The sequence below is a fragment of the Pyrus communis genome, chromosome 7 (genome assembly GCF_963583255.1).
Source record: "Pyrus communis chromosome 7, drPyrComm1.1, whole genome shotgun sequence".
Taxonomy (NCBI): Eukaryota; Viridiplantae; Streptophyta; class Magnoliopsida; order Rosales; family Rosaceae; genus Pyrus; species Pyrus communis.
In genome coordinates, this window is record NC_084809.1 from 23145323 (window position 1) to 23168005 (window position 22683).

Genomic DNA, 22683 nt, shown 5'->3' on the forward strand with positions numbered 1-22683 from the left:
ATTAACTGAGCGATTTCTAGCGAATTGAGGTTGTGCACGAAATACTTGGAAGAGATGTGACCAAATCAGTCGGTCACCATTCATGGATAAGATTGAGCGGACAAATCCACCACGCAAGTTCATTATGCCTCACTTCACTCTATTCAAAGGAGACGAGAATTCGGAGAGACATCTCAAGCATTACCACAATACTATGATTCTTTACAAGAACAATGATGCACTTATGTGCAAAAATTTTGCTACAACTTTACAAGGCGAGGTGCAAGACTTGTTCTACACCCTGACGCCATGATCCATCCAGAACTTCAACAATCTTTGTTTTCACTAAAGAATACTTGTCCTACAAAAAGTTCGGTCACCTCTTCAACATCAAGAAGGACTCAAAGGAGTCAATCCACAATTATGTTAAGAGGTTCAAGGCAAGAAATACTACAATTGTTGGATGTGACGATACGATATCTAAATTAGTATTCACAAAAGCCTTCCAGCCGAGCACCGGTTATTTTAAGCATTCATAAAAAGTCTGTTAACAAAAATCAAAAGAGAAAACTGGAATCCGTGGACCCGTAAGAAATGGGGCGTTTAAAACGAACCGAGTTCAATCTGGCTCCATTCTTAAATAAACTACTGGTTTGGTCCCTCCAATTTTGTGCCGGCCCGGGCCATGCCTATCCCTGGTGCTAATCGCTGCAACTCAAATCAACGGTACTGGTAACCAAAAACGCTAATAATTATCATAACCACTGAAAATTTCCCCCGTTTTAATCAAATTTGTCGCAAAACCTTGCCGTAATTTGTCTTCGAATCAATCAATCCTACCGGAAACAATGGCGACTGTCGACAACGGTATGAAAAAGTTGGAGTACCTTTCGCTGGTCTCCAAAGTCTGTTCAGAGCTTGAAACGCATCTAGGGTTTGGGGACAAAGTTCTGGCGGAGTTCATCATCGAAATCGGACGGAACTGTGAGACGGTGGACGAATTCGACACCCGATTGAAGGAGAACGGCGCCGAGATGACAGACTACTTTGTCCGTTCACTCCTCACTATCGTCCACGCAATCCTTCCTCCGAAGCCGAAGCCGGAGAAAGACATTTCTGAAGGTAAGAAAACCAAGTTTAAGGCTTTGCCTATTGCTGATAATAGAGATAGAGTTAAGGAAATTGATAAGGAAATTGAGCTGGAGACCAGGGAGAAGCACACCGGCGTAGAGGAGCGGGGCGGCAAGTGTGAAGACAATAGGCAGAGAGGTAGAGATAGATATAGGGATGGGAATGGGGATGGAGATAGAGATAGAGATCGAGATCGTGATAAGCACAGAGCTAGGGATAGAGGTGGGAGAGACAGGGGAAGGGATAGGCATGATAGAGACGATAATTGTAAAAATTCACAATATAATGATGATGACGGGGAAAAAAAAAGGTATACAAATCAATATGATAAGCATAAGAGAGATGGGTATGAAGAGAATGGAAATGATAGAGTGGATGAAGATGCTAGGAGAGGTAATAGGGATAGGCGGAATGGTCCTAGTAAGAACCTTTCCAATGAGCCTGAATTGTACCAAGTGTATAGGCGTAGGGTTTCGAGAATGACGGACACTGGTTGCTTTGTTCAGTTAAATGATTTGAGAGGGAAGGAAGGTTTGGTTCATGTTTCACAAATGGCAACTCGGCGAATTAGTAATGCTAAGGATGTGATGAAGCGGGATCAGGAAGTTTATGTGAAGGTGATTTCGATTTTGGGTTAGAAGTTGAGCCTCTCGATGAAGGATTTTGATCAGCATTCTGGGAAGGATTTGCTTCCATTGAAGAAGAGCTTAGAGGATGATGCTCATAGGACCAACATGTCAGTGTCCAGAGACGGACCTGTGGCTAGGACGGGTCTTTCTGGGATTAGAATCGTGGAAGAGGATGATGTTGGTCCATCACGCCGGCCATTGAAGAGAATGAATTCGCCTGAGAAGTGGGAAGCCAAACAGTTAATTGCCTTAGGTGTTTTGGGTGCGACAGAGTACCCAATGTATGATGACGAAGCAGATGAGATGCTATACCAGGAAGAGGGAGCTGAAGAAGAGCTTGAGATTGAGCTCAATGAGGATGAACCAGCCTTTTTGAATGGGCAAACCAGGTATTCAGTGGATATGTCGCCTGTCAAAATCTTTAAGAATCTAGAAGGGTCTTTGAGTCGTGCAGCTGCACTTCAATCTGCACTCATTAAGGAGCGAAGAGAAGTGCGAGAGCAACAGCAAAGAACCATGTTGGATTCCATCCCAAAAGATCTGAATCGTCCCTGGGAAGATCCAATGCCAAAGACTGGTGAGAGGCATCTTGCCCAGGAGCTTAGAGGTGTTGGTTTGTCTGCATATGATATGCCTGAGTGGAAGAAGGATGCTTTTGGGAAAACCATCAGCTTTGGGCAGAGGTCCAAGCTATCAATTCAGGAACAGAGACAGAGCTTGCCTATATACAAGCTGAAGAAAGAATTGGTTCAGGCCGTGAATGAGAATCAAGTGCTCGTCGTCATTAGTGAGACTGGTTCTGGTAAGACAACCCAGTTAACATAGTATCTTGCAGAAGCGGGTTACACGACAAAGGGCAAGACTGGATGTACACAGCCCCGTAGGGTTGCTGCAATGTCTGTAGCCAAGAGGGTGGCTGAAGAGTTTGGTTGTCGTTTGGGGGAGAAAGTTGGCTATGCTATTCGTTTTGAGGATTACACTGGACCAGATACTGTCATCAAGTACATGACCGATGGTATGCTTCTTAGGGAGATTTTGATTGATGAGAACCTGTCCCAATACTCTGTGGTCATGCTTGATGAAGCTCATGAGAGGACAATCCACACGGACGTTCTTTTTGGATTACTGAAGCAGCTTGTGAAGCGGCGACCAGACCTTCGTTTGATTGTCACCTCTGCTACTTTGGACGTAGAGAAGTTTTCAGGTTATTTCTTCAACTGTAACATCTTCACTATCCTCGGGAGAACTTTTCCTGTCGAGATACTCTACACCAAGCAGCCAGAAAGTGATTACCTTGATGCAGCTTTGATCATTGTTCTACAAATCCACTTGACAGAACCTGAAGGTGACATCCTTCTCTTCCTGACTGGACAAGAAGAGATTGATTTTGCATGCCAGTCTCTTTATGAGAGGATGAAAGGTCTAGGTAAAAATGTTCCAGAGTTAATTACATTAACAGTGTATAGTGCCCTTCCTAGTGAAATGCAGTCAAGGATATTTGATCCTGCCCCACCAGGGAAGAGGAAAGTGGTTGTGGCTACTAATATTGCTGAAGCATCACTGACCATTGATGGGATATTTTATGTCATCGATCCTGGATTTGCAAAGCAAAATGTTTATAACCCAAAGCAGGGGCTAGATTCACTTGTCATTACTCCAATTTCACAAGCATCAGCCAAGCAACGAGCTGGGCGAGCCGGACGCACAGGGCCTGGGAAATGTAGCCTGGGAAATGTTACCGTCTCTACACTGAGAGTGCATACCGCAATGAAATGTCCCCTGCTTCAATTCCAGAAATCCAGAGGATAAATCTTGGAACTACCACCCTCACGATGAAAGCCATGGGGATAAATGATCTCCTCTCTTTTGATTTTATGGATCCTCCTTCACCCCAAGCACTCATTTCTGCCATGGAACAACTGTACAGTTTAGGAGCACTGGATAAGGAGGGGCTGCTGACCAAATTGGGCAGGAAAATGGCTGGGTTTCCGCTTGATCCACCGTTATCTAAAATGCTTCTTGCCAATGTGGACCTCGGATGTAGTGATGAGATCTTGACCATCATTGCAATGATTCAGACAGGCAATATCTTTTACAGGCCTAGGGAAAAACAAGCCCAGGCTGATCAGAAGAGAGCTAAGTTTTTCCAGCCAGAGGTAGACTATCTGACTTTACTTGCAGTCTATGAGGCTTGGAAAGCTAAGAATTTCTCAGGTCCATGGTGTTTTGAGAACTTTATTCAGTCCCGATCCTTGAGGAGGGCACAGGATGTCAGAAAACAGCTTCTGAGCATCATGGACAATAGTTCTGATTCATCTTGCTGTCGTGTCATGCTTGTTCATCTGGTTTATCTTTTGTGTATGTAGTGGTTGCATGGGTTTTCCCCCTTCTGGTTTAACATGTATATGCAAGGTTCTAAAAAATTTAATGACCGTGTTCTGGTTTGCCATCTTTTCGTAATTGCATCATATAGAAATCCAATTACTGTTGCTTGATGGAAATGCTGACTGCTGTTCAGGCCTAGTTTATTTGCTACAATCTAGAGACCTGGTATATGAGGGTCATTATGAATTGTCATGCGACTTCAACTTTGTTTTTTCATTGAGTTATCTCACCAGTACTTTCTGACCACCATTTTTATAGGGAGTAGTATTCTATGATCTATCTTGGTAACTTCCGTTTTGTCTACAGCTAATTGCCCCATTTGTTGTTCTTAAGACGTGTTCTCATCAATTGTTGATAGAGTCATCTCAGAACATTTGATAGAGGAGGCACGTTCGCCTCCACCATGAATGGACCCTCATCAATTGTCATAACATCATCACGTAAACTCCAGGATAGCACAATGTAGCATACTTGTAGCATCAGAGTCCCTTCTTGTTTGTATCATAATGTAACGCTCTACTATCACTTCCTTGTTTTCGTTTATTTTACAATGTGAAGTAGAGAACTGGTCAATGGATCGAAGTTCAGTATTAGGATTTGAACATGAAATTGCGATCTGACTACTGATTGTGAACTTCAGGTATAAATTGGACGTGGTCAGTGCAGGAAAGAATTTTACAAAGATCAGGAAGGCAATTACAGCAGGTTTTTTCTTCCATGGTGCTAGAAAGGACCCACTGGAGGGTTATAGAACCCTAGTCGAGAACCAGCCAGTTTATATTCACCCAAGCAGTGCTCTCTTCCAGAGACAACCAGATTGGGTCATCTACCATGAGTTGGTTATGACTACAAAGGAGTACATGCGCGAGGTGACAGTCGTTGATCCCAAATGGCTGGTAGAACTGGCGCCAAGGTTCTTCAGAGTATCAGATCCTACAAAGATGAGTAAGCGCAAGCGTCAGGAACGAGTTGAACCCTTATATGACAGGTACCATGAACCTAACTCTTGGCGTCTTAGTAAGCGTTGTGCTTGATATGTGTTTTAGCATGAACTCGGTCGTGGTCTTGTATTGATTTGCATTAGCGTGTACTGTGTATATATCTTGTAATTCCTCAGCGTAATTTTTTTTTGACATCGAGTACGGGAACCTGAATGATAATTATGGAGAAGGTATCTGCATTTTGAATTTTGTGGTAAGAAGAAAAAAAAAATGTAGCACTTACTTTTTCAATGTCAACCTGTTTCTGCTCACACATGAATTTTCATCAACTATTTATTTTCTTAATGTCTCAACTTGAGTCTTTGCTTTTTCTAACCATGTCGGCTTCCTAATCTTACATTTAATTTAATAAATATATCGTTTGACCGAAAAAAAAAAACAAAAAATCAGATCGGATTCTGATATCTAATTTAGGAATTAAAAAAAATGATGTAGCTGATACATAAAATCAAGAGACGTAATTTAAAAAAGATATTCTATGTTGTCAATATTTGGCAGAGCAATGCTATTTAGATGCTTAAAACAAACTATCTGACATTTTCAAGCTTACGAATGATAAAGATTGTCATCAATCGTGTCAGTTTTATATCTAAACAGCCCCAAGTGTTATTTGAAAAGGTCCGACGAGAGTGAGAGGGCATCATTTAATGGAGTTAAACTTATATTCATTATTATTTACATTCATCATCTAGAAATACAATCTCTGTTATCACTTAATACTACAATCTAGTGGTATTCATTTTCACTTGTAAGTAGAGGTCTTAGGTTCGATTCTCGCCTATGGCAAATTTGAAACACATTATTTCTAACTCATTGTGAGGTTAAGTCTACCTTCTCCCTCTTAATGTAGATAATATTTTTTGTTGATTAAAAAAAAAAAAAAAAAAAACACATGCGACCAGCTCACTTCTTTCTTCTATATACAATCACAATTCGGTATTTCTACAAACAGTCACAACGTGACCAGCCAGAAACACCAGAAAGCAAACCACAAATTTGCAGTGCATCATATGCGGTTTTATTTAGCGATCCTCCCGTCGAACTGCATTTGGGTCAGTGACCATGTCCATCATCATCTTCTCCGGTGAATCCTCCCAATTCCCGAATGTTTTCAAGTCAACCTAAAAGAGGCAAACAACCGTGGTATTAAAATTAAGATGAAATTATTGACCGTGTCACAAGTATATGGATTACCTTCCGTCTTTGATCATTGAAAAGTTGTTCCCTCTTCTTGTATGAATCTTGCACATCCTTTGCGCCACTTCCACCAAGCCCCCAAACTTCAACTTCTGAAACCAAAGCTTCAACAGGTAGGAAGCCCTGAGTTGCACCAATTCGATTAATGTTAACTGAGCACACCTTATCCGCCGTGATTTTTTAGTCACAGTTAAGAGTCAAATGCAACAATCTTGTATACCTGATCAGGAAAGAGGGAGCCAGGTTGATACGTTTTGTCAGCTGCATGGTGGCGAATAGTAACTTTGGAAAAATCTGCATCAACAAAAATTCTTTCATTTCCCATACTTCCACCAAATCCTATCCCCACAGGCTTTGGTTTCGGCTCATACGCCCTGCCAGTGGGATGCAGATGGCAATACACAAAGTTCTTTTCCTTTCCTGTCACCAGATCATATTTTGTTACTTGGTTAGCTTCACAAGCCTCTACTCAACAATTTTAAGAAAGGAAAATAAACTAGATCACCCCTCCTTCCGTTTTTCCTCTACATTACATACCAGTAGGTGGATACACATGAAAGACTGGAGTTATAGCATATAGATTTCCTGGACTTCCATAAAAAGCATCCCTGTTTTCAAAACCTTGATACGCGAGTGTACCTACAATCCATTTTTTTTCATTTTCTCTATCATCATTGGCATCTCTGGAAGTTGCAGAAATCAGCATGAGCAGTGCCCCTTGGTAACCCTCAACATTGGACCAGAATCTATTCAACCCTCTGCCATGAACAGATGACCTGCAAAGTAGCATGCAATCAAACACACTAGACAGTAAAAAAGGTAAAGAACTGCTCACAAAATCTTAGCCTCGTTCCTACTGCAATCTGTCATTAAATAACAGTAAGGATGCTTTATTATTATTTGAAAAGGTGAAACTTTTTTCCAAAACAAAAAAACAGTAAATATAATTGGTCAAGTTAGCCACCCATTAGCAAACAAGAGAAAAATTAATTGACTTAGCTACATCTAAATAAGACAGTCTAGATAATCATGACACTACAACTTTCCAATCTTGAACAAGATCAGATAAAGATGTGCTACTAAACACAGGAGAAACATGAGCCTAAAGAGCCGCCCAAAACTTGACCTTCTCTCACACCGCCTCCACTTCCAGCCCCCTAACATCATCAAAGATTCATCAACTCCTTTCTGACCAAATAGCCCAAACAACAGCTATCACCAAACAGTTCCAGAACACTTAAGCTTTTTTCCACCACCTAACTTGTCACTAAAAAGAGAAGCAGTCTTTTGGTACCACCCAGCAAGTATTAACATCATTGAATAAAAAACACCACAATTTCCAGCTAAGAGGGCATGACATGAGACATGATCAGCACTCTCTCCTGAGGTCGAACATAAGATACACCATTGTGGCCACCAAAAGGATCCTGGCCTCCTCCTTTCGAGTAAGTCGCAAGTGTTCACCAGCCCATGGAACCCCAACCAAGCTAAAACCTTAAGCTTAGGTGGGACCTTTGATTTCCAGATCAGATTAAAGGAAGACTACCCAGAATGCCTCTTAACCGATTAAAATAGGATTTGCAAGAGATTTTCCTAGAAGACTCTAAACACCATCATTTGGCTGTAAGGATACATATATGCAAACTTTGCAAGAAAATAACAGTAAGGATGCATTAATGCAAACTTTTTCATAAAAAAATAAAAACACATCTACTACAATGATTGACATCAGAGACCAGAAAACAATGAAAAAGTATGTTTAGGATATTATGCTTGTATATACTGGTATTGAATTAATATTCAAGACTTCATTTAGAATTTAATCATTCCAGAACAGAGTCGAGTAACATGGAAACTGAATGGATTGGCAAGAATTCAAACACAAAAGATCAAGAGGTTAAAATGACAAACCTGTAAAGTAGGCTCTTATCTATTCCATGAACGCCACAGTGGGGGAAGCATAGTTTTGACATCTCATCACTTATTGAGCCTCTCAATGTGAGGGAAATCGCCCATGCCATTCCTTGGGACAAAAGATTGGAACTGTTTGCCATGGTGGAGGAATTATCTGCCACTGAAGAAGTTGAGCATTCCTGTCCATCCTGCCATTAAAATCAATTCCATTCAGGTAATAAATATATCCAAGTTTATAGAATGGTGAAAACTAAGCGTTCTAGAAAAGTAACTCATTGTATAAGCAAGTACCTAAATACATAAAAGATACTCCCAAGGTTATGTGATAATGAATCTTTAAACCATGAAAGCATATCGGCAAGGCAACACGATGATGAAATATAAGAGACATGGAAACATGAAGACCTAATATTTTGTTCAATTGATAAGAGATATTTCATACCTTCTGAGAAGCACATTTTTTTATTATTCCATGCGCAAACTGTGTAAGGCAATCTGGGAGACCAGGCACTGTTTTCAAAACCCAAGATTGAAACTTCCCCACAGGAAGTTGAACTCCCAAGCCCGAGAAGTCGCAATCCCACACATTCAAGCCACTGCCAGCTTCAGCGCACGAAACAATAGCAGATAAAACAACATGTTTAACATCCGGCAAGCGTAAATGTAGTTTCTCATTTGAGATTTTCGAAGTCCTAGAGTACCAAGACATGGCCCAACACATCCAAAGAAGCATAAGCACGTCCGCCGGCATAAGCGATCCGGTTATCTTACAATCAGCATCATCAGATTCAAATTCCAAGTTCGAAGGCGAACCCGCCTTTCTAAGTGTCACAGAAAAAACTCTCAGCAACTTGTTAAGTGACACAGACGCAGACATTCTTGCACAACACTTATTATATCCCCTAACCAACTCAACCCAATTCACTCCGCCTTTATCCGACACGAAAAACAGGTCCGAAATCGACCCACCAAGATGATCCAGCAGTGCCGGAAACGAATCAGGCATTGGAATGGCTTCACATGCTACTGGGTTTTTGTAAGTTAAACGGAAACATTGCTGAAAAACCGTATGATTCTTTGTTAAAGTCAGACCCAAAAGCTTCAATTTCTGGTTGATAGAGGCATAAAATGAAAAAGGGCAACTTTACCTGCAGGGAGTGGAGGGGGATTGCATTGGATTGGGGATCGGCGAGGTTGGAGAAAGATTTCTGGAGCATCGGAAGAGCTCCGGTGGAGGCTGCTAAGGCTTCCGCCTCTCGTTGTTCGTTCGGCACCTTGTGCTCCGTCGAAGTTGAGGCCCCCATTCTCGCTGACGCCGGCTTGCTTCACCCAGTATCCTCGATATTCTGAGATGTCTGCTAGAAATATCGGTGAGACAATCGAAAACAACCGAATTCTGTTGCAGTCACTACAGAAGGCGGTGGAGTTTTGTATTCCTAGGGACTGGCGTAATGTCGTGTGGCCTTCGGAGATGTTGGAAGGCCAAATGGCCAAATACCCTTGTTCGTGTGGCCTTTGGATATCCTGAGATCTGCACGACGAATAATGTACATCAACGGTTATGGTTGAAGGATTTCCGTGATCCTTACTAAGAGGGTGCGACGAAGATCTTCTCTCTGTTGTAAGGTCAAATGGTCTAAAAGAGATTCTCTCTTGATTTCTTCTATCAAGGTTATTTGATTAAATGATCTGAATCTTTCAAATTTTATCAAAAGGTCTATTTGTTTTAACCTCTTAAAAATTGTGATAATTTTTAACCGTTAGATGGAATTTAAAAAACATATATCACTTGATCTGATTTGATGATCTTAATGAAAGAGCTTCAGAGATGATCTCTTTCTCAAATGGCCAAATACCCTTGCTCGTGGTTCAAGCAATGTTTTGACAGGTGTACTTGCTTTTTTGTTTTATAAGCTTTAAGCCTCTAACAAGTACGTCGACAGAATAAATGGCAGATTTGTTGTTGAGTCATAATGAATATTATGCAGATGAGATGAGTGATCTTACACATGATTACAAAAGATTATATTAGTATCAATTAATTTTATAATGGAATTCTAATTTTATTAGTAAAATTTAAAGATTTAAATTCTTTATGAGTGTTATGCAGTAAAAGTGAAATAGAATCAAATATTATAACGATATAGTCTTTCATCATAAGCGTTATTACATTTCTATAAACATTGGTTACTTTTAACGTTTAATTTGTACCTGTTACATGAAAACTTTAAACGCTATGAAATCATTTGAAACAACTTCTTAGAAGTTACATAAATTCTCAATCAAAGGTGTCAATCTAAGAACACGAAGTTCGAAGTATGTGCTCAATGAGTGTTTTCATCAATTTGAACGGAAAATTATATTCTTTAAAGTTTAAAAATAGTTTGAGATTTTTATTAGGACTCTGAAGAGTTTACAAGACTATTTTCAAAATGTACACGGATTTGTATAAATGGCACATATTGGCCACGGAGTATAGAAAATTGGTCCTAGTATCCTTCCAATGGTGTATGTCAATTATTTGTATTTTTTTCCAATTAAAATTGAATAATTATCCTACGAAGCTTGATAAATAAAATCAATATTATGGAATGCTTAACTTAAAATCCTTGATAAATTAAACACATTCATCCACCTCAATCTTGATGGGGTTTTCTTACAGGTTATAGGTTCTTCTTATCAAATACGTAGTTGGAAATACGTTTTTGGACTCAAACTTTGTGATTTCGATTTGTGATTGATTTGCATATTAGTTGGTTGCTTTTAAAAGCTTAGTAAAACTATTGATTTATGAAAGCAATTTTAAAACACCTTGATGATTAGATTTCGCACAGAGCTCCAAAATCTCAAGAAAATCAAGAGTATGTTTATGCAGGGAAAGATTCCCACCTTGATTGGTTCAAATATTCCGTGCTCACTTGTGGCAGAAGATTCATGAAAGTTGTCATGGATCTCTGTCAAATTTTGGATCAAGAGTTGGATGTATTGGAAATTAAACCGTGCAGAAGCAAACGATACATTCCTGAACTTGGAAGAGTTACAAAATGAACAGCTCTTGTGCTTCAATTCTTCTTCTTCCCAAGTTTACGGACTATATAGCTGATAACATGTCTGTCCTCCTCCCTCAGGTATGTGGTTTTTCTGGTTGCTTTACGGCTTCAGCGTGTGTGTCTAGCTTTTGGGAATATAATCATGATGGTTCCATGCAAGGGTGATGATTGGTCTTGTTTTGTCCTATAATTTGCATTCTGTGTTTGCAGCTACATTCTTCTTAGCCTGCAGAGCCATATGTAGCATCCCAAAACTGTTGGGAGATGTTTAATTAGCAATCAAGCTATTTGGTTTGCTGACAACACCAATGGGCATCGTGTTACAATCCATAAGACATTTTAAGAAATACTCGTTATAAAACACATCAATGGTGTTATTTCTATAACCAATCTAAAAAGAGGCGACATCTGGTGACGGAGCTAAGATTTTATAGCAATCAGAGTGTAACAAAGAATTTATCACATATTGATTGTTTATACATACTTTTCAACCATATCTTCCAAAAAAAATAACATATACTTTAAGTCATACGCATGTTTGGCAAAGATATAATTTTTATCTCAAATTTAGTTTCCTACATATTTTAGTCTTCTGAGACATTTCTATCCAATGTTTAGCATTGAAAGTTGTATAAAAAATGTTTAATGTTGAAAGAGACCTCGGACCCGATCTCATTGATAAACATATATATTTGTTTGTTTGTTTGTTTTTTTTTTTTTTTTTTTTTTTTTTGGTATTTACAACTCAAATACTCTAATTAATACACATTTATACTAGTCTTTTTGTATATCATGTTTGTCCTTAATTATTTGCAAAAATAATGTAAAATATACATGAGCTGTATTACCTGTGTATAAATCTTTTGGACCAGAGGCACCAATTGCCCCTTCCCCACCTTTGCTAGTGGCAACATCGTTTTAGGGTAACGATTTCTTCGCCCTCTTCTTTCTTTATGCACTCATCGCTTTGTTTTTATCTCTTGAATATGTTACAATGCATGAGAATTATACTTTTGATGACGTCCACAATCTGATTAGACAGGCCGCACTAAAGATACCAAGGCTTAGTTTGACATTGATGTGCTATGAAAACAATCCTTTCAAAATTACTGTGTGAGGAATCAATTGTGGAAGAAAGTCCTATGATCTCTGGTAAATTATATATTTAAGAATATATTCAATTGAGACTTTAAAAGATTTTAATAAATTATAAATTCATGAAGTTTGATGGTAATTAATTGATTTTTAGAGATTTCATGTAAAATTTAAGTAAAATATATTAAAATAGAAGAAGAGTAGGAGAGATTCGTGAGTGCCTAATGGTTTTGGAAATGACTAATAACTTCAAATATATATATATATATATATATATATATATAGAGAGAGAGAGAGAGAGAGAGAGAGAGAGAGAGAGAGAGAGAGAGAGAGAGAGAGAGAGAGAGAGAGAGAGAGAGAGAGAGAAGAAAAAAAGAAAAAAACAGGAACACGTTGGGATAGTAGGAATTTCACAATAATAATGGGCCAACATCTTTTATATAGTAATGGCTCACTCAGGCCTACTAGCAATTTACGGGTTATTGATAATTATATTCCATAATTTCTCGGCAACAAAATTACAGAAGATACCACATAAACAAATGAAACTATATATTCGAAATTCGAATACAGGCTACGCAACCTTCAACTTACAAACTGCAGCCCAAAGCTAGCTTTCAAATGGAAAACATTATTAGTAATTAATAGAAAAAGAAAATGATTATTTAATCTAAAGGAAAAAGGAAGGATGCAACAACATAAATATATACATATTAGCTATGGAAGAGTGCTGCAAACAGAATTTGATTCCAACTATCCGGAACGCCGGGAAGACACCAATGGGTGCAATCCATGTTCCGGTGGCCGCCGAAACCATAGACCGAAGGGTGGCCGTCTTTTCTTAGTTGTGAAAGAGTTGTTATGTTGAGCAAATGAACTGGCTTTGACATTGTCCGCAGCACGTTTTCTAGAACAACTTGTGCTGGATGTGAACCTCCTGGATATTGTGCCCCCATCACTGGTGCCCTTTGTCCAAAACAGTTCCCTGATTTTGCATCATCGCCCCATTCTCTTGGACTGGCCATTACCACAAACACAAGATTAGATCACAATTAATTGTACGAGGGAGAACTAATCATCATTGCTTTTATTTTTGGAACAAAATTAATGGTCAAAGTTTTTTATTCGAGCAACAATCTAATCTAATCTCAGCTACGGGGAGGGTGATTCAAACTTGGATGCAGAAGAACTTGTCTATGTCAACTTGGCAACGACTAGGTCTGCAATATTGTCAAAGTTGAACTAAGCGGATGATGTTGTTTAATTAGGAGGTCCAATTGCTTAATTACCTCATATGATCTGGAGAAACACCTTGAAAGAAGACCTTAGTTTTACCAGGATCCACACTCGAGTCCACCCACCTAGCCCATGTCTTCAAAGCTTTCTCATATGCCATCATGCGATCAATGTCTTGGTGTACGTTGTTTACGCCATATCGAACTTCCTCCCACCTGCATTGCTTTAGTTTAATTAATGTAAAAACTTGAAGAAGGCAAAAGAAAAATAAAGGGGGAAAAAAGAAAAAAAAAAATAGCAGAACATTCATGCGCATACATACGGCTGTTTTCTTCCAGTATGAAGCCACCAATGCCAGGTATTGAAGACCAAGACATCAAAGGTTCTCCAATAACTTCCATTCTGAATCGAGTCGAGCATTAGAACACGTCCGCTGCTCTCATGCACAATATCTACTAGGAAGGCATTCCGGGACAGTACGATCGAAACATCGTAGGCCTACAAATTAGTGCAAGTGAGCAAGATCACATCTTGTAATTAACATATTTCGTGTGATTAAGGGGACCTGATTAGTAATATGACGGGTGTATTAGATGGAAATGAAGCTAGTTAGCCTTACCGGAAACTTGAATGTGGAGACACCTCCAACCCTGTTTGAGGTGTAATTGGTTTGTGGCACTGATTTATGAAGTAAACATGTGAGGGACTGCCATTGATTTATGCTCAATGAGTCCCCTACAAATAGAATGCGCTTCCCTCTAAATTTTTCCAGAAAGCTTTTCCCATCCAACCTACATATATACGTACATAATTATGGGTTAATGTTAATTCTAAGAGTATAAATTAGTATATGAATGCGTGAGATGACGCAATTTTTTTTATAGGGAAAATGACCCTTAATTAGGAATAATAGAAATGCAAATTATGACGAGGTGATGCTCCCAAAATAGTTTAGCAATTAAGGATGATTATTGTAGCATGCATTAACCATGTGGTAAATACTTTCAGAAAAAAAAAAAGAAAAAAAAAAGAAAGAAAGGACAACTCGCTACAATAAACATATTTTAACATTTAGTTTGTAGAAATATGTTTATGATCAATCTGTCGACATTATTGAAAATTGACCATTTGTACAATGAAATACCATAATTTTTTTTGTTTTTGATGGTCAGAATATGTTTATTGTAACTATTTCCCCAACCCCCCCCCCCAAAAAAAAAATTCCACATTCTGCTATAGTGGCAAGAAGGACTGGATAGAGAAGATGAAGAGAGAAAAAAAAAATGATGGATAAGAAATGTACGTTGGTAATTTGCACGAAGTGGGCTGCCATCTGTAGTTGAGATACTCATTGTCTGGTCGACCATTCTTTTGGCAATCGAATTCCTTCCAAATGAAGGGACATTCTACTGAATTGTAGAGAGGGTAGGACTTATCATATACCCATTCCCCAAGGAAAAGGTCACACCCAGACCCAGAATCAGCACTGTTTAAATGTTTTATTGTCCCTTGACTCACCACCCTTCCTCCTATTTGACACAAAAGAGAAAATATCAATGCTGCAGAAAATATAGAGGAAGCACCCATGTGGCACAAGAGGGTGATAGCTAGCTACAATATTCTTACTTGCTTAGAATTATAGTCTTGCTTTTGTTTAAATAAGGGGCTTCCTCTATATGCATAATATTTTCTTAATCGATATGGCAATTAAGGGCTTGTTATATATTAGCTTTTCTTGGCTTGATATATTAGCTTTTCTTTTATAATTGAACACCTTAATTAAGAAGAATATATTTTGATTGCTAGATCAGCAGTTTAACAACATAACATTAGTAATTAGTTAGACCATTGATTGGATGGTTTGTGTCTTCATATCTAGAGTTAAATTCTCTGTTTGACGACATATTTGACAAAAGTGAACTAATCACTTTATATTGAATTTTCCCAATATAGCTTTTGTTCAAAACAAAGGCTCTAATACAAGTAAAGGCCCTTTTTCAACCCCACAAAAAAGCTAAGGTCTTAAGCCTCTTCATATTAATATTTAAGTACATTAGCGGTAAATAATCATGTTGTCATAGACATCCAAGAAAATTCTAATAGCGTTCGATCTTTATCTAATGGTGAATGAGAAAGTGTAACAACAAAAGATTAAATCTGATCCACTATTGGATAAAGATTGAATGGTAGATGGCCACTTCCTTAAGTCCTGTGGTTTAGGTAAATACTAATATACTATATTGCGATATACAATGGAAGGCAAATAATCTCCATATACCTATCTAATTGAATAGATATTGGCCTTTGCAAGTGGCAAAATTAGTGGTCGAGGCTTGAGTAGTTTAGGCGTATAGAGGACCTCTTTGTTTGGATTATTCCAACTTCTGAGTGGTTTTTCTCCACTCTAAAATGATAAGGTTGGAGGCTAGCTACCTTCGATTCGTCACATTTTTCTTTTTCCTTTAATTTTGTCATTTGTTTCGACCGAACCTATACAATATACATGCAGCTCCTCTGTGTGGTCTTCATCAAGATTCCAACTTGTAGAAGATATATACTGAACTACGGTCGCTTCAGTGATTGCTGCGGCATAGGATTTACTTCCCTCTAAATTTCCTCTTTTTTTTTTGTCCCATCTTTTCACACTTTTTATTTATGTTTTTTTTTTGTCCTTATCTCTATAAAAAAAAGGCAATACAAAATATTGACGTGACTTAATCGTAACCATTACCACGTTGGCTGGCTGTTGGAAGGTTCTGTGATATATGCTGCATTGGGGCCCATCGCTGCAGTGTTTGTCGGGCCACATGTGGCTGTCATAAAAAAAATTGTCTTACGACTTTTGCGGAGACCTGTATTTTTGTTAACAGTCGCTCGGGCTAGTCACTATGACCCCCCTTGTGAGGGAGAGATTTGATTAAGCAATCATAAGCCAGTCAGTGACACAATCATTTGATTAAGAAGTTTACTGACACAATCATTTGATTAAGAAGTTTACTTGTGGCACAAGCATCACATATATAATCTAGTATAAAATTAATACATATATTAACTATTCTAAAATTAATTCATCTTTTCTATTGACAGAAATCAATAGTGGGACGCCTTTATAACAACAATCAAACAGATTCACTAGGTTCACCAAAGGCTTTGAGTGTCAATCCTCTGAAAACAACTGAAAATCCAACTTACAAAAGGGCCATTGTGTTTTCAACCAAACAGGATTATCTTATTCTATTTACAGTACGGTAGCTTCCTCCACTTGTTGATTACTTTAAGTTCATCTTTTTGAAGGAGAAATAAATTTAGTTGAAGTTTTCGAGCCTAATAATACAATCATTTATTTTTTAGGTCTTTTATCAAAAATTATGTCTACCAAAAATCGTTCAGATCAGAAATTATATGATCATTGGCTTAAATGATAGTCATTTTTAGTGTTTTTTTACAAAACCGTATTCATTCATTTTTTTTCACTACAAATGAATGTCTTATTGATTTTAGATTTGTCTAAATTTTTGCAAGGAAGATTTGTGAATGATGAATTGAAATCTAGACAATTCGAATTCTTGAAAAAATTACGGAGTGACCTAGAAAATTTGTGTCAAAATTAGACAAAATCCAAAACTAGTAAGTCATTCATTTGTAGTAAAGAAAATAGACAAATATGATTATGCAAAAAAAAAAAAAAAAACACTAAAATGATTATTATTTTACAGCCATATGGTTTCGAATTTTTTGATGATTTTTTGGTAGACATAATTTTTTAGGGAAGACCTAAAAGATGGATTAGATCGTTGAAATACAATACAAAGTGAGCCAATAAAATATTTGTCAAAATGGGTGTAAAAAAGTGTCATCCTAACCTAAACCTATATAATATATGTATATATGTGTATATATATTTATGGTAGATTTACCCTAAGGGGTGAGAGGATAAGTAGGTATTGAACTCGTCATCCATCCACGAGACCTGTCACTTATAAGTGAAAAAAATACTAATTGACTGTATTAGTAAGTGTCTCTTTTTATAGTATATATGTACTTGTTCATAACTGTGTTACTTTTGATGAATAAAGATGATGATGATAAGTAGAAATCGCATGCTTGCGTATGTAAACCATATTAATTGGATGGAATCGCCAATTGGACTAAACCTGAGGGCTTACATCTTACTTTCAATTTTCCGAGTCCACATACACAGTTAGTAACTGATTTTGCTTTCTATCAGAGATGCGTATAGAAGTTGATTCCAAGTATCAGGAACTCCGGCTAAACACCAGTGGCTGCAGTCCATGTCCCTGTGACCGCCGTGACCGTACACAGATGGATGCCCATCTTTTCTTAGTTGTGAAAGGGTTGTGACATTTAGCAAATGAACTGGGTTTGACATTGAACGCAGCACTCTTTCTACTACTACCTCTGCTGGATGTGAACCTGCCGGATACTCATCCCTCACCATTGGTTGCGTTTGCCCTTCACAATGCTTTGAGGCTGCCTCTCCCCATTCACTTCCACTGACAAAACATTGCACAACTAGAATGAGACAGGAAAACAAAAGGTTGCAGAAGAAATGAAAACAAAATGAGCAAACAATTGTGTTAAAATAAGGTAAAACACTAGCTAATTGATACTAAATCCTAAACCAATGTAACAATGTTTCCTAATGTGATGAAAGCCACAAGATTTCTTACCGGATAACCGAACATGTGCATTTGAATAAAAGTTCGTATTGTAAAGGTTGACGTTCATAATTTGATAACATGTTGGACCTTATAGAATAATGCGGTTACATTACAAACAATGTGCTACATGAAATTAGCCTTACTTATTATGATCTGGGGAAACGCCTTGGAAGAAAACTCTTGTTTTTGTCGATTCCAAATTTGTATCAACCCATCTAGCCCATGTCTTGAGCGCTTTCTCGTATGCAACCAAGCGATCCATGTCTTTGTATGTATGCCTTCCTTCTTGAATTAGATCCCAACTGCAACACATACGTTCATTTACTTAACGATGTTAATTAACCAAATTTTTACAAGCTAAATTTACAGATTCAATTATTTAAGCAGTTTTGTATCTAGCACGGGCCCATAGGGTGTTGGAAAATTGAACTTACGGTTGCTTCCTTCCGGTGTGAAGCCACCAATGCCATGAGTTGAAGACCAAAACATCACTATTCCTCCACAGTTTCCCACTTTCGATAGAGTCGAGTTTAAGAACTCGACCAGCAGTGGTGCTTATTGTATCAACCAGAAATGCATTCCGAGAGAACATGACCTTCATATTGTATGCCTGTAGCCAGATGTGGAACAATACGGTTTTAGAACCACTTGATGACATCAAATTACTCTAGCTAGACCATTAATAACTGACGTGTGTGTGATTGAAAGTTGATGTTCTACTCTAAAACTAATTAGCAATAAGGGAATTAACTTGATTCTTTATAATCACATGCAAGGTCTCTTAATTCTCTAACGTGGGATAACACTCACACATGACGATACTCAAGTCAAGCGCATGGCTGACACACATTAGATCAGAGTAATGATGCACTTGCAAAATTTAGTTACCAAATTTTGTTCACCAAATAATATGCGATACTGTGTCGTTATTTATTCAAATCTAGCATTTTTTAACCTTATCTATAACCAAGGAGGCCTGAGTCGTCATGTACTAAACAAATATAATGAACGTAATAATATTCTGGTAGCTGGTAGCCAGAGATTTATAGGTGGTCTCACCTTTTTTTATATCTTTTTGTCAAGTTTTGACGCTGAGAGGCTATATTTTAGGGAAGAGATTTGAAACTAAGGAATCTCTAATTAAAGAAATCTATGATTAATATTCCATCCTTGCGGTTGCTCTTTCCAGTTCACATGCATTAAGCTTACCTAATTTCCAAAAATAATTGCTGGTAGAGTAATGCATGAATCATTACAGCATAATTGTCGTCTTTTCTACTATTTGTATAGTTAGGTGGACCACTACATCGACAGTAATATACTTATATGAGACCCAAAAAATAAAAATAAAAAAAAGAAAAATCAGTATCCGATTCCTAATTTTTAATGTTTATTGATTAAGACCTTATTAGATTTTAGATTTTGATCAAAATTCCTAGTGTTAATATATTAATGAATTACATGTAAGTTACATAATTTTTTATAATGAAAATTAGTAATTGATTTAGAGTTTTAATACTCATACCCTTATTAAACTCCTAATTAATTTTCAATTCAAACATTTCCAAAATATAAAAAATAAAATTAGAATAAGTTTTTACCCATTAAATTTTTATAAAAAAATTGGGTAAATTACAGAAAATTACCTTAACTATTGGACCAATCGCAATTTCATACCCCATTTTTAAAAAATGTCAATGTCATACCTCATCTTACGAATTTGTTACAATTTCATACTTTTCATCAGTTTGTCTGATGAGAGGTGAGGGGGAAGGAAAGAGATCTGGGTGTGGGTTTGTTGTTTGTAGTTTGTAGTTTGTTTGTTTTTGTTTTTGTTTTTTTTTAAATTTTTTAATATTTAGTTAATTTTTTAATCTAGTTAAAATTGAAAGTGGGTCCCGTCTCAAGCCACATCACTATTTAACGGAATAATTGACAGACAAACTGACGGAAAGTATGAAATTGTAACAAATTCGTAAGATGAGGTATGACATTGATATTTTTTTAAAGATGGGGTATGAAACTATGACTAAGCCAATAGTTAAGATAGTTTTATATAATTTACCCAAAAAAATTCAATTTTTTAATTTTTTATGTATCCATTCTTAAATATACCAATTTGTTATATTAAAAATGTACCCTTTTTTTTAATATAAAATGTACCCAGTTTTTATATAAAATTCATATTCAATCTTTTCTCTAATCTATTTTTTAAACTTATATGGGTACATTCTATTTCGTTGATTTGAGAATGTATCCATATCAAAAGTTTAATAAAAGAAATTTAATAATGTTATTAAGCCTAATTTTTTTTTTTTAAAATGTACCCATATTTTGGTACAATAATTATTTGGTTAGTTTTGATGAACGTACCCATGTGTGTGTGTGTATATACACACACAATATATTGGAGAGTATAATTCATCTTTAATATTTTTAATCCTATAAATTATGAGTTTTGTTAAAATCTCATTAATATAAATAACTATAAATTTTATTTTTAATGTAAAAATATAATAACCTACATAGAAATACATTATTACATTAATGTTAATGTAAGTGACTTCAATCAAAAACTAAAAACCACAAAGGTTTCCGTCAAAGAACATTGATAGTTAAGGACCGCATTCAAAATGTCCCAATAAAAAATTATGCATTACTGTGAAGGAAAAAGATTCTGCACTTCCTTTTTATCTTATTTTCTTGTTTTGTTTATAGCCACATGATTGAATAAATCAACCGTGAATCAGAGGACAAAAACCAACACACATTATTTCCCTAATATAAGAAATGCATTAACAATTAAAAAGAAGGTAAAATATATAGGTATCAATGGTCTCACTGGGAATGCGAATGTGGATAGTCCTCCAGTCCTGTACAGGTTATACTGAGTCTGTGGATTTGCTGTATGAAGCATACAAGTGAGTGACTGCCACTGGTTCAAACTCAATGAGTCTCCAACAAACATGATGCTTTTCCCTTTAAATCTTTGCAAGAAATCTTCACTGTTGAACCTATATATACACCAGCATTAAAAAAAAAAAAGAATTAAAGAATTAAAGTATTTATAATTTCTGAAACTAAAAGTTGAAGAAAGCATGCGGCAAAGGCCGGGGTATCTAGCCATTGATACTAAGGGAGGGGGAGGTTTTGGACTCAAATGTAGTGAATTGAAGAGGAAGACTCTAATCACCAAAGCAATCCACCACTTGCATATATTTACCTTGTTAAGTTGCAGTGAGTAGGCTGCCACCGGAATTTGAGATAGAATTTGTCGGAACGACCATTTTGTAGGCAATCGAATTCCTTCTCTATGAAGGAGCATTGTGATGATGTATAAAGGGGATATGATTCATCATAAACCCATCTTCCTTGGAAAATATCACATCCTTCACTAGAGTACTGGCGACTTCCGCGTACATGATTGTGCAGAATAGAAAGCACCATAATAAATGTGCCAATGGCAAAATTATCCATGAGAGAGAGAGAGAGAGAGAGAGAGAGAGAGAGAGAGAGAGAGAGAGAGAGAGAGGAGGAGGTTGGAGAGTCTCACAATGTATGTGAATAGCTAGGGGGTGAGAATGCATGTATGTATATACGTGTGAAATTACATGTTTCTTCTTTTTGGGAGCAGATTTTGTGTATTAGAGATGAAATGTAACCCAAGAACTTGAATTTAAAGATTTGGATTTTTGTTATGATTGGGTGGATGGAAAGGACTGGGAGAGAGTTTTGTGTAATCTCCATTATCAACATATATATGACACTTTGGATGCGGTCTCTAACTATCAATATTCTTTGACTGAAGCCTTGTCTGTTTTTAGTTTTGATCGAAGTCTCTGACATTAATGTAATCGTGTAAGTTACTATATTTTTTAAATTAAAAATTATGAATTGAAATTTGTATTTGTTTATAATAATGAGATTTTAAATATAACCCATAATTTGTGGGATTAAAAATAATAAAATATAAATTATACTCTCTATTATATTGTGTGTGTGTGTGTGTGTGTGTGTGTGGGTACATTCATCAAAATTAACAAAAAAAAATTATTGTACCAAAACATGGATACATTCTTCAAAACACAAGAAAAAGAGAGAAGATATTAGGCTTAATAACATTAGTAAATTTCTTTGATTAAACTTGACATAGATACATTCTCAAATCAACAAAAAAAAAAAAAAAAGAATGTACCCATATAAGTTTAAAAACGGATTAAAAAAATTTGAATGGATTTATATTAAAAATTGGGTACATTTTATTTTAAAAAATTTGTATGTTTTATATTAAAAAAAAAGGGTACATTTTACATATAACAAATTGGTATTTATGTGACAGTCCGTTCCGATAATTTTTAAAACGTACGCGTGAAAAGACGATTTT

General features: G+C 36.7%; 3 protein-coding genes and 1 pseudogene across 3 annotated transcripts; 1 reads left to right on the top strand and 3 right to left on the bottom strand.

The window, feature by feature from the left end:
• Positions 1-738: 738 nt before the first annotated feature.
• Positions 739-5474, top strand: LOC137740221 (probable pre-mRNA-splicing factor ATP-dependent RNA helicase DEAH5; annotated as a pseudogene).
• Positions 5475-6022: 548 nt separating this feature from the next.
• Positions 6023-9778, bottom strand: LOC137740302 (uncharacterized). The gene is made up of 7 exons (XM_068480163.1): positions 9385-9778; positions 8679-9293; positions 8234-8424; positions 6860-7098; positions 6543-6742; positions 6320-6445; positions 6023-6246 (listed from the first exon to the last, which is right to left on the bottom strand). Exons 1-7 carry the CDS (start codon positions 9538-9540, stop codon positions 6148-6150), a joined length of 1626 nt encoding a protein of 541 aa, XP_068336264.1. The 5' UTR covers positions 9541-9778; the 3' UTR covers positions 6023-6147.
• A 3033-nt stretch (positions 9779-12811) lies between these two features.
• Positions 12812-15204, bottom strand: LOC137741140 (protein trichome birefringence-like 43). The gene is made up of 5 exons (XM_068480944.1): positions 14921-15204; positions 14237-14408; positions 13940-14115; positions 13671-13832; positions 12812-13398 (listed from the first exon to the last, which is right to left on the bottom strand). Exons 1-5 carry the CDS (start codon positions 15202-15204, stop codon positions 13095-13097), a joined length of 1098 nt encoding a protein of 365 aa, XP_068337045.1. The 3' UTR covers positions 12812-13094.
• A 2464-nt stretch (positions 15205-17668) lies between these two features.
• On the bottom strand, positions 17669-21805 carry LOC137741037 (protein trichome birefringence-like 43). The gene is made up of 5 exons (XM_068480845.1): positions 21523-21805; positions 21142-21313; positions 18734-18909; positions 18443-18601; positions 17669-18131 (listed from the first exon to the last, which is right to left on the bottom strand). Exons 1-5 carry the CDS (start codon positions 21774-21776, stop codon positions 17819-17821), a joined length of 1074 nt encoding a protein of 357 aa, XP_068336946.1. The 5' UTR covers positions 21777-21805; the 3' UTR covers positions 17669-17818.
• Positions 21806-22683: the final 878 nt, after the last annotated feature.